Source organism: Pseudorca crassidens, chromosome 18 (genome assembly GCF_039906515.1).
Source record: "Pseudorca crassidens isolate mPseCra1 chromosome 18, mPseCra1.hap1, whole genome shotgun sequence".
Taxonomy (NCBI): domain Eukaryota; kingdom Metazoa; phylum Chordata; class Mammalia; order Artiodactyla; family Delphinidae; genus Pseudorca; species Pseudorca crassidens.
This window is the reverse complement of record NC_090313.1, coordinates 17,518,462-17,538,586: the sequence shown is the minus strand read 5'-3', so window position 1 is coordinate 17,538,586 and position 20,125 is coordinate 17,518,462. Positions and strand designations below refer to the sequence as shown.

The 20,125-nt window shown below is 36.1% G+C and overlaps 1 protein-coding gene across 1 annotated transcript in view; it reads left to right on the top strand.

Annotated features, from left to right (window-relative positions):
* GPC5 (glypican 5) overlaps nucleotides 1–19,161 on the top strand; it is a 1,357,540-nt gene extending 1,338,379 nt beyond the window's left edge. Inside the window, exons 8-9 of the mRNA XM_067713048.1 lie at nucleotides 10,644–10,797; nucleotides 18,345–19,161. Coding sequence (XP_067569149.1) covers nucleotides 10,644–10,797; nucleotides 18,345–18,360 — 170 coding nt within the window. The 3' untranslated portion in view covers nucleotides 18,361–19,161. The remainder of the gene's footprint in view (nucleotides 1–10,643; nucleotides 10,798–18,344) is intronic.
* The last annotated feature ends 964 nt before the right edge of the window (nucleotides 19,162–20,125 follow it).

Below are 20,125 nucleotides of genomic sequence, written 5' to 3'. Positions count from 1 at the left end.
CAGGAGAGGCCACAACAGTGAGAGGCCCGTGTACTGCAAAAAAAAAAAAAAAAAAAGATGGCGGAGGAGTAAGAAGTGGAGATCACCTTCCTCCTCACGAATACATCAAAAATACATCTACATGTGGAACAACTCCTACAGAACACCTACTGAACACTGGCAGAAGGCCTCAGAATTCTCAAAAGGCAAGAAACTCCCCACATACCTGGCCGTGTGGCTGATAGGGTCTTGGTGCTCTGGCGGGGTGTCAGGCCTGAGCCTCTGAGGTGGGAAAACCGAGTTCAGGACATTGGTCCACCAGAGACTTCCCGGCCCCACGTAATATCAGTCAGCGAGAGCTCTCACACAGATCTCCATCTCAAGGCTAAGATCCAGCTCAACTCAACAACTAGCAAGCTCCAGTACTGGACACCCCATGCCAAACAAGTATCAAGACAGGGAAACAACCCCACCTATTAGCAGAGAGGCTGCCTAAAATCATAAGAAGTTCACAAACACCCCAAAGCACGCCACCAGATGTAGTCTTGCCCACGAGAAAGACAAGATACAACCTCATCCATAGGATCACCGGCACTAGTCCCCGCCACCAGGAAACCTACACAACCCACTGAACCAACCATACCCGCTGTGGGCAGACACCAAAAACAATGGGAACTACAAACCTGCAGCCTGTGAAAAGGAGACCCCAAACACAGTGAGTTAAGAAAAATGAGAAGACAGAGAAATACACAGCAGATGAAGGAGCAAGGTAAAAACCCACCAGAACAAACAAATGAAGAGGAAATAAGCAGTCTACCTGAAAAAGAATTCAGAGTAATGATAGTAAAGATGATCCAAAATCTTGGAAATAGAATGGAGAAAATACAAGAAACATCTAACAAGGATATAGAAGAACTAAAGAGCAAACAGACAGTGATGGGCAACATGATAAATGAAATTTAAAATTCTCTAGAAGGGTAAACAGAATAACTGAGGTAGAAGAACGGATAAGTGACCTGGAAGATAAAATAGTGGAAAAAACTACAGCAGACCAGAATAAAGAAAAAAGAATGAAAAGAATTTAAGATAGTTTCAGAGACCCATGGGACAACATTAAACACAACAACATTCGAATTATAGCGGTTCAAGAAGAAGAAGAGAAAAAGAAAGGGACTGAGAAATTATTTGAAGAGATTATAGTGGAAAACTGCCCTAATATGAGAAAGGAAAGAGTCAGTCAAGTCCAGGAAGCACAGAGAGTTCCATACAGGATAAATCCAAGGAGAAACATGCCAAGACACATATTAATCAAACTATCAAAAATTAAATACAAAGAAAAAATATTAAAAGCAGCAAGGGAAAAGCAACAAATAACATACAAGGGAATCCCCATAAGGTTAACATCTGATCTTTCAGCAGAAACTCTGAAAGCAAGAAGGCAGTAGCAGGACATATTTAAAGTGATGAAAGGGAAAAACCTGCAACCAACATTAGTCTACCCAGCAAGGATCTCATTCAGTTTCGACAGAGGAATTAAAATCTTTACAGGCAAGTAAAAGCTAAGAGAATTCAGCACCACCAAACCAGCTTTACAAAAAAGCCTAACGGAACCTCTCTAGGAAGGAAACATAAGAGAAGGAAAGACCTACAATAACAAACCCAAAACAATTAAGAAAATGGTAAGAGGAACATACATATTGATAACTAACTTAAATGTAAATGGATTAAATACTCCAACCAAAAGACACAGGCTCACTGGATGGATACAAAAACAAGACCCATATATATGCTGTCTACAAGAGACCCACTTCAGACCTAGGGACATATACAGACTGAAAGTGAGGGGATGGAAAAAGATATTCCATGAAAATGGAAATCAGAAGAAAGATGGAGTAGCAATTCTCATATCAGACAAAATAGACTTTAAAATAAAGACTATTACAAGAGACAAAGAAGGACACTACATGATGATCAAGGGATCAATCCAAGAAGAGATAACAGTTGTAAATATTTATGCACCCAACATACAAGTACCTCAATACATGAGGCAAATGCTAACAGCCATAAAAGGGGAAATAGACTGTAACACAATCATAGTAGGGGACTTTAACACCCCAACTCACCAATGGACAAATCATCCAAAATGAAAATAAATAAGGGAATACAAGCTTTAAATGACACACTAAAGAAGATGGACTTAAATAATATTTATAGGACATTCCATCCAAAAACAACAGTGCACATGGAACAATCTCCAGGATAGACTATATCTTGGGTCACAAATCAAGCCTTGGTTAATTTAAGAAAACTGAAATTGTAACAAGTATCTTTTCTGACCACAACGTTATGAGGCTTGATATCAATTACAGTAAAAAAAAAAAAAAAACTGTAAAAAATACAACCACATGGAGGCTAAACAATACACTACTAAATAACCAAGAGATCATTGAAGAAATCAAAGAGGAAATCAAAAACTACCTAGAAACAAATGACAATGAAAACATGACAATCCAAAACCAAAAGCAGCAAAACAGTTCTAAGAGGGAAGTTTATAGCAATACAATCCTACCTCAAGAAACAAGAAAAATCTCAAATAAACAACCTAACCTTACACCTAAAGCAAATAGAGAAAGAAGAACCAAAAAAACCCAATGTTAGCAGAAGGAAATAAATCATAAAAATCAGATGAAAAATAAATTAAGGAAACAACAGCAAAGATTGATAAAACTAAAAGGTCATTCTCTGAGAAGATAAAAAAAAAATTGATAAACCATTAGCCAGACTCATCAAGAAAAAAAGAGAGAAGACTCAAATCAATGGAATTAGAAATGAAAAAGGAGGGCTTCCCTGGTGGCGCAGGGGTTGAGAGTCCGCCTGCCAATGCAGGGGACACGGGTTCGTGCCCCGGTCCGGGAAGATCCCACATGCCACGGAGCGGCTGGGCCCATGATCCATGGCCGCTGAGCCTGTGCGTCCAGAGCCTGTGCTCCGCAATGGGAGAGGCCACAACAGTGAGAGGCCTGCATACCACAAAAAGTAAATAAATAAAAAAGAAATGAAAAAGGAGAAGTAACAACTGACACTGCAGAAATACAAAGGATCTTGAGAGATTACTACAAGCAACTATATGCCAATAAAATGGACAACCTTGAAGAAATGGACAAATTCTTAGAAAAGCACAACCTTCCAAGACTGAACCAGGAAGAAATAGAAAATATAAACAGACTAATCACAAGCCCTGAAATTGAAACTGTGACTAAAAATCATCGAACAAACAAAAGCCCAGACCCAGATGCTTCACAGGCGAATTCCATCAAACATTTAGAGAAGAGCTAACACCTATCCTTCTCAAACTCTTCCAAAATATAGCAGAAAGAGGAACACTCCCAAACTCATTCTACGAGGCCACCATCACCCTGATATCAAAACCAGACAAAGATGTCACAAAAAAAGAAAACTATAGACCAATATCACTGAAGAACATAGATGCAAAATTCCTCAACAAAATACTAGCAAACAGAATTCAGCAGCACATTAAAAGGATCATACACCATGATCAAATGGGGTTTATCCCAGCAATGCAAGAATTCTTCAGTATATGCAAATCAATCAATGTGATACACCATATTAACAAACTGGAGGATAAAAACCATATGATCATCTCAATAGATGCAGGAAAAGCTTTTGACAAAATTCAACACCCATTTATGATCAAAGCTCTCCAGAAAGTAGGCACAGAGGGAACTGACCTCAACATAATAAAGGCTATATATGACAAACCCACAACCAGCATCGCTCTCACTGGTGAAAAACTGAAACCATTTACACTAAGATCAGGAACAAGATAAGGTTGCCCACTGTCACCACTATTATTCAACATAGTTTTGGAAGTTTTAGCCACAGCAATTGGAGAAGAAAAAGAAATAAAAGGAATCCAAATCGGAAAAGAAGTAAAATTGTCACTGTTTGCAGATGACATGATACTATACATAGAGAATCTTAAGATGCTACCAGAAAACTACTAGAGGTAATCAATGAATTTGGTAAAGTAATAGAATAAAAAGTTAACGCACAGAAATCTCTTGCATTCCTATACAATGATGATGAAATATCTGAAAGAGAAATTAAGGAAACATTCCCATTTACCACTGCAGCCGAAAGAATAAAATACCTAGGGATAAACCTACCTAAGGAGACAAAATAGCTGTATGCAGAAAACTATAAGACACTGATGAAAGAAATTAAAGGTGATACCAACAGATGGAGAGATATACCATGTTCTTGGATTGGAAGAATCAATCAATACTGAGAAAATGACTCTACTACCTAAAGCAATCTACAGATTCAATACAATCCCTATCAAACTACCAATGGTACTTTTCATAGAACTAGAACAAAAAATTTTCACAATTTGTACAGAAACACAAAAGACCCCAAATTGCCAAAGCAATCTTGAAAAAGAAAAATGGAGCTGGAGGAATCAGGTTCCTGAACTTCAGACTATACTACAAAGCTACAGTAATCAAGACAGTATGGTACTGGCAAAAATACAGAAATATAGATCAATGGAAAAGGATAGGAAGCCCAGAGATAAACCCATAGACATATGGTCGACTTACCTTTGGAAAAGGAGGCAAGAATATACCTCCAAGAATATATGGAGAAAAGATAGCCTCTTCAATAAGTGGTGCTGGGAAAATTGGACAGCTACATGTAAAAGAACGAAATTAGAACACTCCCTAACACCATACACAAAAATAAACTCAAAATGGATTAAAGACCTAAATGTAACGCCAGACAATGTAAAACTCTTAGAGGAAAACATAGGAAGAACACTCTTTGACATAAATCACACCAAGGTCCTTTTTGACCCACCTCCTAGAGAAATGGTAATAAAAACAAAAATAAACAAATGGGACCTAATGAAACTTCAAAGCTTTTGCACAGCATAGGGAACCATAAACAAGATGAAAAGACAACCCTCAGAATGGGAGAAAATATTTGCAAACGAAGCACCTGGCAAAGGATTACTCTCCAAAATTTACAAGTAGTTCATGCAGCTCAATATCAAAAAAACAAACAACTCAATCCAAAAATGGGCAGAAGACCTAAATAGACATTTCTCCAAAGAAGATATACGGATTGCCAACAAACACATGAAAGGATGCTCAACATCACTGATCATCAGAGAAATGCAAATAAAAACTACAATGAGGTGTCACCTCACACTGGTTAGAATGGCCATCAACAAAAATCTACAAACAATAAATGCTGGAGAGGGTGTGGAGAAAAGGGAATCCTCTTGCACTGCTGGTAGGAATGTCAATTGATACAGCCACTATGGAGAGCAGTATGGAGGTTCCTTAAAAAACTAAAAATAGAACTACCACATGACCCAGCAATCCCACTACTCGGCATATACCCTGAGAAAACCATAATTCAAAAAGACTCACGTGCCACAATGTTCATTGCAGCACTATTTACAATAGCCAGGACATCTAAGCAACCTAAGTGTCCATCGACAGATGAATGGATAAAGATTTGGCACATATATACAATGGAGTATTACTCAGCCATAAAAAGAAATGAAATTGAGTTATTTGTAGTGAGGTGGTTGGACCTAGAGTCTGTCACACAGAGTGAAATAAGTCAGAAAGAGAAAAACAAATACCGTATATATATAGGGAATCTAAAAAAAAAAATGTTTCTGAAGAACCTAGGGGCAGGACAGGAATAAAGATGAAGATGTCGAAAATGGACTTGAGGACATGGGGATGGGGAAGGGTAAGCTGGGATGAAGTGAGAGAGCGACATTGACCTATGTACACTACCAAATGTAAAATTGATAGCTAGTGGGAAGCAGCCGCATAGCACAGGGAGATCAGCTCTGTGCTTTGTGACCACCTAGAGGGTTGGGGTAAGGAGGGTCAGAGGGAGACTCAAGAGAGAGGTGATATGGGGATATATGTATACGTATAGCTGATTCACTTTGTTATACAGCAGAAACGAACAATGTAAAGCAATTATACTCCAATAAAGATGTTAAAAAAAAATAGCATCAGGAACTGAAAAAAGATCCAAACAATATTTTCTCTGCTACCAACTCTATCCTGAAAAATAAAATCTATTTATCATTAATTATTGGAGAATAACCAATAATTCATTTGATGCAGTAACAAATAAATAACAATCCCCAACATTACCCAGAGCTGAAATATCTTAATACATCATACTACTTTAAAGTAAACTTTGGTTTATAGTCAGAATCTCCCATTAATGTTTTAATCCATTGTTTAATTTATTAGCAATTAGAATTACTTCATTATTCTTACACAACTGTCAAAACGGAAGACTACTCATGGCTATAAAGGGTTGACCAATGGGACTGTAAATAAATCTCAGACATTTGCCCGTAGAGAATGGAAGAGGTTGTCATGCAAATAGCCCCATTTACTAGTCAGACTGTCTGAAAGTCAAATATATAATCACAGAGACCACCTTCAGTTAGGGTGTTCATGATTACCATGGACCTTTTCTCTTCAAAAATACAATTACTCTGCTTTTGTTATTGGATTACATGGAAGCCCCCAAGGAAAACTGGAAAATTACTCAGCATTTTTCAGGATGTATCCTAGATTCAAGTGACTCAGTACCCTGGGTGGAACTATCAATCATATTTCCTGGGAGATAAGAATGGAGTAATGACTAATAAAATTGGTAAATTGTTATATAAGCCATATCAGATTTATTAGACTCCTAAATGTCCTACCAATATGACTGATTTGGGTATAAATGACCATCCAAGTCCAGCAAGTAATGACCAAGGGTAATAGTTTTTATTTAACATAACAAGATCCATAGCAACTTTATTTAACAAGTATTTGCTAAGTTAATATTCTCATACTGAATCTTTTCCATTACATTCACCACTTTTCTTCTTAGATGAAAATTCTAAGTTCACATCTAATTCTAATATTTTATTCTACACTTGGAGTTGCTGTAATATAATTCTATGCCTTTATATTAAAAGAGACTGAATTTGAGAAACTAAATAGACACTTTTCCAAATACATACAAATGGTGAACAGGTACATGAAAAGATGCTCAACAGCACAAATTATCAGGAAAGTACAAATCAAAACCACAATGAGACTTCCCTGGTGGTCCAGTAGTTAAGACTCCCACTACAGGGGGCACAGGTTCAATCCCTGGTCAGGGAACTAAGATCCCACATGCCGCACTGTGTGGCCAAAAAAAACCAAAACACCAAAACAAACAAACAGAAACAATGAGATATCACCTCACACCTGTTATAATGGCTATTATCAAAAAAGACAAATGATAAGTGTTGACAAGGATGTGGAGAAAGGGGAACCCTTGTGCACTCTTTGTGGGCATGTAAATTGGTAGAGCCACTATGGAAAACAGTATGAAGTTTCCTTAAAAAATTAAAATATGGAATTACCATATGATCTAGGAATTCCACATCTGGATATATACCCAAAAGAAATGAAGACCGGATCTTGAAGAGATATCTGCACTCCCATGTTCATTGCAGCATTAATCACAATAGCCAAGATATGGAAACAGCCTAACAATTGTCAATGAATGAATGGATAAAGAAGATGTATTGTATATAAAAACAATAGAATATTATTCAGCCATGAGAAAAAAGAAAACCCAGCCATTTGCTACAACTTAGATGAAGTTTGGGGGCATTATGTCAAGTGAAATAAGTCAGACAGAGAAAGACAAATACCATATTATATCACTTATAAGTATAAATGTAAAAAAGCCAAACTCATAGAAACAGAGTAGATTCGTGACTGCCAAGGACTGGGATGTGGGGGGGACATGAGATGTTGTTCATAGGGTACAAACTTCCAGTTATAAGATAAATAAGTTCTGGATAGCTAATGTAGAACATGGTGATTACAGTGATTAATACTGAATTATATACTTGAAAGTGCTAAGTGAGAAATATGATCTGTATAAAGTTTATTTCTTAAAAATGTCCTACTTAATTATTTCTCCTTACATGGTTTTATTTTCATAAGAAAATATTCCACACAGTTCCTACAGTTGTTACATCTCTGGGACAAGTAATAATGCTATATATCTATTATATCTCAATAAAACTGGGGCGGGGATCAAACTGAATTGGAGAAATGTATTTTTACAGTTTTGTAATTCTCTGCCCTGGATTAAATTCATCAATTTATTAATTCACCTAGCAATTACTAAATGCTTACTAGGTGAATACAGAAATTAATGACAGATTCCGTACTCTCAAAGAAAGGCAGCCATAGACTAACAGAGTTCAGATTCTTAAAGACCATGAAAATATGTGTATAAAATTATATTAAAACATTTTTATGTACCAATATCTACTTTTTGAATCTTTTAAAATAAGTGAATACACTTTTCTTAACCTAGTTCTCTACTAATGGACACTTAATGGCACTAAAAACGCACAGATTAACATTTTGTGAATAAATATGTGCATATTTTAAAAATTATTCCCATGGAATTTCTCCATTAAAGTGGAACTTTGGGGTCTAGGTAAGTGTACATTTTAAACACTTTCGGTATATTTTGGCAATCTTCCTTGATAAAGGGTTAATCCTTGCCAAACTGACGTCATCGCCTCTCTGTCCTGCCTTTGTCAACCAGTCGGTATATAATTGACACCTCATCTTGTATAAGATTGTATCACTTCATAGCACCAACCATCAGGCATGTGCCTGAGTTTTAATATTACATTTGTTTTTGTAATAGCATGGCTATCTGTCTTCCCCCGCCAGACTGTAAGCCACCAAAGGCAGAAATATGAATTTACTGTCATCTTTGTGTGTCACTATTATGCGTAGAAAAGGTTATTTTAAATTACTTCATTTTTGTTTATTAATGTGAGAAATCTCCAAACCAATTTTTCTTTTATGGGTCTTTGGTTGAGCTTTGGTACAATTTACACACTTAGTTAATTAAATTCCTTTCCTCAAGGGATCTTTTTTCTTTTCATATAATTCTTATCTCAAGGGACCATCATCCTTAGAACTATCAAATCTCTACCTCTGATGTTAAAATGGCATCTGACTGAAGATGGGATATCCCTCCTGGCACTGCCTGACTTGCAGGCAGAAGATTTAACATGTTTCTATTTTCATATCTGTACTCACCATGGTACCCCCTGAACCCAGACCAGTGCCTGGCTCATGAATGAATGAGGAAAATACCAGCTCAGGAAGGTATAAGGAAAAGTTATTCATGAATCCAATCCAGGCACCTCCTCACAGTGCTTTTGAAAAGAAAAGTAAATCCCTTAAAGCTCAAATTTATGTAGTTATCTTGGGAAAAAATTTTTAATTGCCTAGAGTCTGCATAGCTCCTTGTTATACTGTAGCATAACAAGGAGTATAAAACCATGACTAAAATATTCACACTCCACTCCAGTCCCCATAAAAAAAAGGAATTGCTAGTTTATTCATCTTGCCTAATGACACAGAAGGGCAAAACAAGTACCCAGACAATGAATAATAATGCAAGAGCTCAGACTGTAAAATCAATATGTCAGATCAGTAGAGCTGAGCTTCGTTTTAATGCACTCATCCCTAAATGCAGTAGAGTTTACCTTTGAATTATATATATGTATTGACCTAATTACATAAATATTGACTCTTCCTTATATGAAGCTTTGTTTTTCCAGTCTCACTGTAATTATGATGTCAATATTTGTGGCTGTGGTAACACTGAATTTAAACTTGTTAATTGTGACTGATGGTGGCATGCCATGGGATAATCCAGACAGTCTTACAGCCTCAACACACTGGTGGCACTAGATAGTAACTGATAAATCAGTAATTCCCTAGGTATACCATAGTAAGGTAAACTTCTTTAAGAAAATAACTGTTTCATTCCCAATAATTTGAGAACTGGTCTCCTCAGTTTGTCAGGTTTTACAACACACAGAAGTAATAACCAGGATGTGACTAGATCTTGGTCTGTAACTTTGCACATATTTTTTTTTTTAATCAAACACTTCATCCCTAACTTCAAGCCACAATCCATCCTACTAACAAATTCTTTGATCTATTGACTATACCCGTATCCCCATAGCTCTGCATGTATATAAAAGATAATATTTAATATTTGTTATTATTCTTTGATATATTTCAATAAGGATCCTATGCAAAGTTTAGCCTAATACAAAATATGATCTGTATAAATTTTATTTCTTAAAAATGTCCTACTTAATTATTTCTCCTTACATGGTTTTATTTTCGTAAGAAAAGATTTCACACAGTTCCTACAGTTGTTACATCTCTGGGACAAGCAATAATGCTATACCTCAGGTCATTTAAATTAAATTGCTTTACTTCAATAACATTTAGAGAAACATTCCAAGTGCTTTAAAAAGCTGGAAAGTGCTTTGCTTTGTTCTTATAAAGTTTCTGAACACTCCCACTCAAGGTCCTGTACATTCCAATTTAAGAAGAGCAGAAGTATGTGTCATATTCATCTTTTAGAGTTAGGTGAAACACACAGTGAATGCTACACAAAAAGAATAAAACAATGGGGTCCATGAGTTGGCTTAAGAGCTGTTCTAGATGTCTCATGGTGAGCTAGTTATCCATCATCCTGTTTTTTCTTATTTGCCTCTACAGGGATGCCAGATGAGATGAACCTCAGTGATGTAAAGCAAATCCATCAAACAGACGGTAGTAGTACTTTAGACACAACTGGAGCAGGATGTACAGCAACAACTGAAACTATGGCATTGGCTCTGATGGGTGCAGTGATGTTACTTCCTGGGCTTTGGTAACTGAACTCTTCTGCCCTGATATATATGTCTTATTAGAGTCTTAACTTCTCCCCTCTCTTTCTCCAAGTGGAATAAGAGATCTTTTCAAATGTAACAATTATATTTATGAAAAGGTATGTCACACTAACTTAGAAGCCAAGTTGGTATGTTCACAAAGTATCTAAAAATCAACGTTTAAATGAAAGACTGTTTGAAAACATGTCTTCTTTGAATCTAATTTAAACATTCTTAAATTCTAACAAACCTGCATATGTGAAGAGCACGGAAGTGACTTTGCATAAGAAGGATTTAGTATATCTGTAATTTTATTATCCTCAATTCCAACCTCTTCCTTTTTAAAAGAAAAATGTTTTAAATCGAAGGTATATTTTCAGGACACTGAAAACAGTACATAGTGTTTCTTAAAATACTGGAATTAGAATTCCATTAAATGAATCAAAACAAACAATGGCAAGTAGTATGCATGCATTTTCAAGAGATTCTTCCATTTTGCAAGTTACAGAAAGAAATTACTGAAAGACTATAAGTTATAGAGTAGATTGCCGAGGGGCATTTCATGCAATTTCATTGAAGATGCTTGATAACTGTTATCCACTGTAACTTAGCCACTGACAAACCTTAAAGCTGAGTATTCTGATAACATCTGATTTGTATCCCATTATATACAAAATGCATCTTTGGTATTGTGACTCTGTTCCCTCCTCTCTTTGCCGGATGGGTTTAGCTACATTGCAAACGCACGCCTGCTCTAGGAATATCGCTAATAAAGCTGTTAATTATTTGGTGGAAAACTTTAAAGAATATTGATCATTTTCTCCTGGAAAAATGATATTTTCATCCATTTTCAAAATATTATTTGCTGTTATTTTAAACTTGATATTGAACAAACAATTGTCTATACATTTCTAAGGTTCCTATGAATATCTAAAGATGTACTAATACAGAAAATATGGCATGAACTGTTTTAGCTCTTTTCCTGTTTTCACATTAGCAGAGCTGCTAATCCACAGTCCCTGATTTCCCAGTTGTGATAAGGTGCCTCAGCAGGCACTGATTCGGGTGTGTCTATCACTGTACTTAGGAGGAAGAGATAAGTCAGCTTTTATTAAGAAGTATCACATCCAGTTGATAGCCAGGAAATATAATTAATACAAAGTGACAGAATAGAAAAGAGAAGTGCTGAACTTATAAAATTTAAAAAAAAAAATTCAAAAGGATTTGAAATGACCTCTGTAAAAGAACTGAAGGGGACTCGATCAACAGCAAAGATTCGCGAGATGAAATCAACCTGTCCAAATGAGGAAACTCTATATGATCAAACCCTGTTCTCCCTCAGGTTCTCGATTATTCAAATGATCTGTTGATTGTCACCTTAAACCACACTATGTTTATACCGCCCAGTCACATTTTCTTGTCCGTTAAAACATGCCTCAGAACTGGAAGTGTTACTTTACCTGCCAATTCTGGAGGTCATTTTCCTAAGCTTCCATTCCATCTTAATATGTGTTCCATGATCTGCTTGGCTTATAGCTCATTTGCACCACCATGCTCCAAAAATTACAAACTTAACATATTTTTAAAAATTTTCATTTCAACTTCAGCTTTTTATTTAAATAGCTCTGAAATGAGTAATATGAAGTCAACCATTTGTGGCACTCCAGCCCAAGTCACAGTTGGCTTGCCACGACAATGTTTCTGACCCAAACCTTGAGGCGACAGTAAGAAAAACCAACTGAGGAATGTGGTTCAGCAGTCTGAGATGTACCTGGATAAAATCGGTTGATTAGAGATAATTTTAGGTATCGCAGGAAATGGTTAAAAGCAGAGTAGTGACAAAATCAATAGTATGAGTGGGGCTTCCCTGGTGGCGCAGTGGTTGAGAGTCCGCCTGCCGATGCAGGGGACACAGGTTCGTGCCCCGGTCCGGGAAGATCCCACATGCCGCGGAGCGGCTGGGCCCTGAGCCATGGCCGCTGAGCCTGCACGTCCGGAGCCTGTGCTCCGCAATGGGAGAGGCCACGACAGTGAGAGGCCCGCGTACCGCAAAAAAAAAAAAAAAAAAAAAAAAAAAAATAGTATGAATGAATATTTTTTATCAACTAAATTTTATATACTCAAATGGGTGTTGTCTACCTCCACAAAGGCACTTAGGAGACCATGTATATACCATAATCGTGTAGCTAGAGCTCAAAACACTTGGAGGTTTTCAGAATTTCTTGAAGAGCCCGAGGCATACTTTTTTTAATATTCTCAATGAGGTTATACATTCTTTAATATTCTACTCTGTAGCAGGTTACATTTGTATAGCTCTTTATAATTTACAAGGCTATTTCAGATGAGATAAAACATCTCATCTGACCTTCCTCACCCCTCAAGGATGGGCTCAATTTTTAGTCAAATAAAAGCAATAACACTGAGGTTTTTGTGTTTTTTAACATGGCTCAGAATTTGCTACGGAAGAGTTTTCCATCAGTAAAGTCTAAAAAGTTCTTAAGCAATGGTAAAATTGTTAGCATACATGTGTACTTTTCAAGATGATTTAAAGTATAGCATTCAGGTGAATATACATGTATTTTAAATTATTGCTCACATAGTTATAGTCACATACTGGGATCACTTAAAGGAATTTTCTTGAATTTCTGAGTTATTTTTATACAAATTAATCATGAAACAGTCCAGTGTTTTGCATGTATTGGGGAATAATCAGTTAACAATCTGAGTTAACATTCACTTGGCCTTCCCTTTGCGTATATACCATGACAAATGCTTTTATGCACCATCTCCCCAATAACATTACCACCTCCATTTTACCAATGAGGAAACTGAGGCTAGAAATATTATGTAATTTGTTTGTTGTCATACAAATAGTCAGAGTAGAATCAGACAGCTAAGTAATAACTCTAAATAAGCTATATACATTCCTGGTTAAAAGCTATAATAGTTCTAGAACAGTGGTAAAGAATCTTGAGGTTAGCATAAAAGTCATTCAGAGGTGATTTAAGTCTCCAAACAAGGATTTAAAAAAAATAATAAAATTAACTGTACAATTCTAATTGTATAATTATCAAATTGCATATTAGTGTAAAAGCATAGTGAAAAGGAAAAATGTAAACATGAACATTTTCTTCCCTACCAATCAATACTCTCCCACATGTGAAAATTCTATTCAAACACATCAGCCTCTAAAATAAACCAGCTACCAAAAATGAGAAAACACACACACATTTTTTAAACTATAATAGAATCATGAAATTTCATTTTGTTTTCTGTGCAACTGAAGGGTTGAAACATTTCTTTGGCCATAAGACAAAGGATGGCATAAAAAGTAAGGAAGGAAGGAAGAAAAGAAGGGAGGATGGGAGGGAGGGAGGGAGGGAGGGAGGGAAGAAGGAAGGAAGGAAGGAAGGAAGGAAGGAAGGAAGGAAGGAAGGAAGGAAGGAAGGAAGGAAGGAAGGGTGTGGCAGAATATAATTTTTAAAAATCTTAGATTTGCCTTTTATCCTCTATTTTTTCAGGAACAAACAATGAAATAATGCCTGGAGTGTTCTTTTCTAATTAAGGGACAGAAGTTAATAAGCTATTTCTTCCCAAACACTCAGATTTTCTGAAGTACTCAATAATGATGTTTTGAAAAGGACTCAATTTATTGCTAATTGTTTTCAATCACTTAAAATATTGTTTCTGTCATCAGAACAGTTTAGGTACAATTAAAATTGTTTCTTCCTGAATGAATCATTCAACTTAGACTTGCGATTCTATGAGATATTCACTGAGCAGTCTGTGATATCAGTATTTCTTTAGGTTGCAAACTTGGTATCCTGTACAACGACATGTGTTGTACAAAAACAGAAATAATTGTCAGGTATGACATTGGGCATATCAAGTTTTTCTTTAATTGTAGATTGTATATCAATCATTTCTGATTAAAATATAGATAAAACATTTCTCAGGTTTAAAATCTGCTTTCTTTGCCTTTGCTAGAATTACATGATGACTGAATTACTCTTATATCATTATTTTGTAAATGGAGATTTAATCAAATGCAGTTCCTAAGCTATCCTGTCTGCCTCCATATGCAAAAAAAACCTGAAGAATTTCATCACAATATGATTAATATCTTCACTGTAACAACGGCAATAACTTATTTGGAACATGGTTGTGGTAGAGATGCATGTTTGTGGATAAATTTGCAAACATCTGATGCAAGAGTCTCTCCCCTTCCTGCACTTGTCAATTGTCACATTGGAATCATTTTCACCATGACATATATGAGAAGACCACGCATCTCACCTTCCCTGGAAATTTTTACTTTCACTATATCAAAGAGCAAGAGAAAGGGAAGGGGATAGAGGAATGTGAAATGCCATAGAATTAAAAACAGACTGGAGAATTTCTAAGGATCAAACTGGCTGGAGACAGGGATTGACACTTAGCAATAACTTGGGTAATTTGGTGAGTAAATTCTACTTTTATGAGTTTCAGTACCCACCTTTGAGCACCGCTGAACTAGAAGGAACTAAGGGTCTTAGAAGGAGAGGAAGCAGGGGGTCTCTCTTTGGCTGAGATTACCCAGCCAAGGCAAGCAGCATTAGAAGGGGGAAAAAAAGCTTAATTTGCAAAATAAATGTATGAGCAGTACAGTGTGTTTAGCAAGCACCTGTCTTATTCTACCTCTTTAAGAAATCTAGGCACTGACCAGTAAAGAATTTTTAACAGCTGCAATTTCTTCAGAATAACATTGAAAGACCCACATAGAATCAAGAAGGATTCCAACTACAAAATTGTGGTCAAAATTGTCAAAGACTTCCAGAATACAATTAGCCAAGTCATTGTGCTTTTCCAACTCACCCCACATTCTCACCCCTCTCCCTGCCGCCCACATACACATTCTCACGCCCCACACACATTTTCTTGCTATTGTTTCTATTTCCTTTTGGTTTTCTTATCTGTAAAATTGAGATAGCTGTATGTAACTCAGAATTGCTTACAGGACTAGATAATGCAACACATATTTAGGACCCACCTGGCGCATGATAAGCCTTAATAATCCATGTTTGTTCCTTTCCCATTAAGCCTTCTGTTAAAATGCATGTGTGCCCAGGTTGGGACAATACCAAACTATAGAATTATGCATTCTGCCTGTGGATAAGCTTTTGATAGGGAAACAGAGTGGAGAGTGAATAGAGCTTAGGAAGGAGAAAGAAGGCAGAGTAAAAGTGCAGGAGAGACCCACCTGCCTGTTTCATGTCTCATGTTTTGCTTAGCCTCATCCTGGCTACAAGGCTTATTTGTTGAAAATGTATTTCCTAAATATAGGGAATTAGAGAGGGGTCTTGCTTTTATTGATTACAAAGGGATGTTAGCCCTGTCCCAGTGTTTACATGTGAATTGGTCTCTAACTATAACAGATTGAAAACCTCAACACCCCCCAACCCACCTGAAAGTCTAGTTGACTGGTGGGTTCAGACCGCATGTCAGAGTGATTACAGCACGGGCTAGAGAGCAGCCCAAGATGAGGTGGGAGCTAATAATCAATGAGCAAGCAGTGTATTTGCTCAGTATCTCCCTTAAAGTCACTACCAAGTGGAGATTTCTGAATGGCAAGATCGCTTCCTTAAGTTCATATGGCTAACAGGTGAGAAAGCAAGTATTCTAACACAGGTCAGACTTCAAAATCCTTTCCACTGCACGGCTCAGTATCCCTGAACTCAGAAAACCCTTGAGAAGGAAGCTGATTAAGTTAGGTTACTTTTTAGGTTATTTGTAGGTTTTACAGGATATTTTTTAAATTTCCCTTGTTCCATTCGCTTTTTATTCTCATCTAGTCTCTCAGATAATTTTCTCTTCCGTCTTTCTTTCTTCTCAAATTTAGCTCTGGTAATAAGGTGAGCATCTGAAGAGATTCCATATGCCAGATGCCCGAGTGTGGCCATCTGATGGGGAGATTGGCTCAACCACTGACTCACAGCCATCCAAAAATGCTGGAAAAACCAGAACAAACACAGCTTCAAAGGTTTTAGACGTAACCATCTGTATGACCTTCAGCAAATCCCACCACCTTTTTGAACTTCAGTTCCTCATTTGTAAAATAATATGCTTGAGCCGAATGATGACTAAATTTCCTTCTAGATCTCTAGTCTAAAACAGAAAACACCGATGCAGTGATACAGAACATTTATTTACTCGATATCTTATATAATAACCTACTCTTACTTAATACATAAAAAACACTTTAAAAATAATGCATAAAATGTGATTTTAGTTACAACTTTATGCATATGGTGATCATTCTAGTTTGTTGATCACATATAGGGATGTGGCTTTTCTGCATGAGACTGAGTGGAATTATCTTTTCATAAATGAAGGGGAGAATAGCTAGAACAAAAGTTCTTTAGCTTTCATTTAATGGACAGAACAATATGCCTGAGCAAAGTAATCTATCCTGTCATTAACTATTTCACAACTAATTGCTTATTGTTTTAGCTAATCTTATAGCAGCTATGATATGGGGTCTTCACTAATTCAGCTACAGTGTGTCACAATATTTAAAAACGAATAGTACATAGAGTGGCACCATTGAGGGACCAAAAGATAATAGTGTAGGGAAGTCAGAGATGAATAATAAAAGTGAGTTTGACAGTATTTTCTCTTCTCACAGATTTTCCCAGGAGATCCTTTTAAATAGGCCTAAACAAATGGTATTGTCTCTGATGATTTATTTCAGAACAAGCTGACAGAGCACAGGGACGTGTTAGCTGGTCCCCTGTAGTATAGGGGCTAATTCAGAAAATGAAGAGACCAGAAGTGCAGCAGTTGGAGGAAATGCTCTTTATCATCCAGTGAGCAAGCAGACAGAAGCTGGTAATCACAGCTTATCTGAGAAGACAGTTTCTAAATATTGTGCGTTGGTAATTTTCATATTCTTTTTCCTCATTTATTAAAAATAATAATGAGAATCTATGAGAATTTCATTACAGATGGTTAACTGCAATAAATTTATAATAAATTAATTCTACTTTACTACTTTTCCTACACATCTATTACAGTATGGATGTAACTGAATGTAAATATGTGAACGCATATACACATTTATGTATAAAATACACATTCATGTATTTACAGATTTAGATAAAATATAACATATAAAGGCTTTTTATGTTACATTTTCATAAAACTTGCCTTTATAGCAATTAATTCTGGCTTTTCAATCAAAGACTGAGAAGGTCAGTGAAATAGATAATTTTTATAAAGTTGCTGCTTATTATTTTTCCATGTGGACTTTCACCTTTCATTTCAAATGGATCAACATTGAACAAAGCTCTTAATATACACAAGAGAGCATATAGGGCCACTGCGGCAATAAGAGGTCACATACATAAGGTTTATTTGCAGAAAGCCTCACTGCTACAGCCTTATATATACACTTTCTATTGACTTTAAGAGACTATTCCCTGGAACAAAATGCAAAAGCACAAATAGTTAGCTTATGTTTCTTACTATAAAATATGTAAAAGTGTGACTTTAACTACTCACTTGCTTTTAGGTTAGCAACTAACTGAAGTTAAGCTGAACAAGAAAGGAATGACAATTCAAAGGAACTCAAATGTATCCTCATTTTCCTCAAGTCACCAGTTGTGCTGTCTTCTCCCTTAGTGATGCTCAACTTTCATTGTCCCGCTGCCTTTGTTATCGGTACTCTCAGTGCCTGTGTGGGACACTATGTACAAAATGGAACTCAGGCTTGGAAATAAGACTAGTCCTGGTTTTGAATATCAGCTCTCTGAAACATCTGTGAAATTGAGATGACCATACCTCCCCACCCTTGACTGATTTATTGGCAAGGTTTACTGAGTGACTATATCTACAGTGACTGGCACATTGTGGGGATTAAGTAAATATGAGGTAGCATTTTATCTAGACTTGCTTTTAGGTGAAATCTTTCACACTAAGATGTAAGCGACTGATTTGATGAAGAATCATCTGATTTTAAAACTATACGGAAGCAATCCCACTCCTAGGCATATACCCAAGAAAACCATAATTCAAAAAGATACCTGCACCCCAATGTTCATTGCAGCACTATTTACAACAGCCAGGACACAGAAGCAACCTAAAAGGCCATCAACAGAGGAATGGATAAAGAAGATGTGGTACATATATACAATGGAATACTACTCAGCCAGAAAAAGGAACAAAATTGTGCCACTTGCAGCAACATGGATGGACCTAGAGATTGTCATACTGAATGAAGTAAATCAGACACAGAAAGACAAATATCATAATGATATCGCTTATATGTGGAATCTAAAAAAAGGGTAAAATGAACTTATTTACAAAACAGAAGTAGAGTCACATATGTAGAAAACAAATTTATGGTTACCAGGGGATAAGGGGGGGAGGGATAAATTAGGATATTGGGATTGACATATACACACTACTATATATAAAAGAGATCACTAATAAGAGAGGGCTGTGGCCTGGGAGACCACATAAGAACCTACTGTATAGCACAGGGAACTCTACTCAATACTCTGTAATGGTCTATATGGGAAAAGAATCCAAAAAGAGTGGATATATGTATACGTATAACTGATGCACTTTGCTGTACACCTGAAACTAACACAACATTGTAAATCAATTATACTCCAATAAATTATTTAAAATGAAAGAAAAAAACTATATGGAAACCTAAATATCATGTATTTCTGTATTTTGCAGAAGAGAAAGCTAAAATCCAGAACACATAAGTGAATTACCCAAGGTAAGAACACAACTAGTTTAAAACAAAAGACCAGCAAACACTCATTTTTCAAGTTCTGTCCACTGTACTGAAACAAAATGCTTGTTTGTATATCCTAATATTCAACAGAAATCGCACCATAACCACAGGGACAGGCAAACCTACCAACTTGGGAGATTATGCTTAGATGCATGATTTTCAGAAAATGAAAATAAGGCTACCTAGAGAACTTATAAAATGTAACACTACACTGACATTGATTAAAATAGTAGAGATAATGTAATAGAATTTGAATGTAATGGTTTTAATATAAATGTTAAATCTCTTTTCGAATTCACTTCTGATTCTTGATAAACTGACCAACTTGCTAAAGTATGTGGGACATCTTGATAAATAACCTATTCTAACACAGATTACAATTTTTAAATTTATCACTATTTTACTTTTAAATTATAGGAAATAAAATTAAAATATATTTTATGTCACATTTAAAGGTATTAAAAGAAACATTTCTTCTTTGCTGCTGTTATTGTTTTCTACCATATTATTTTGATTCACAATCTTTAGATTTACCATCTCTGTAC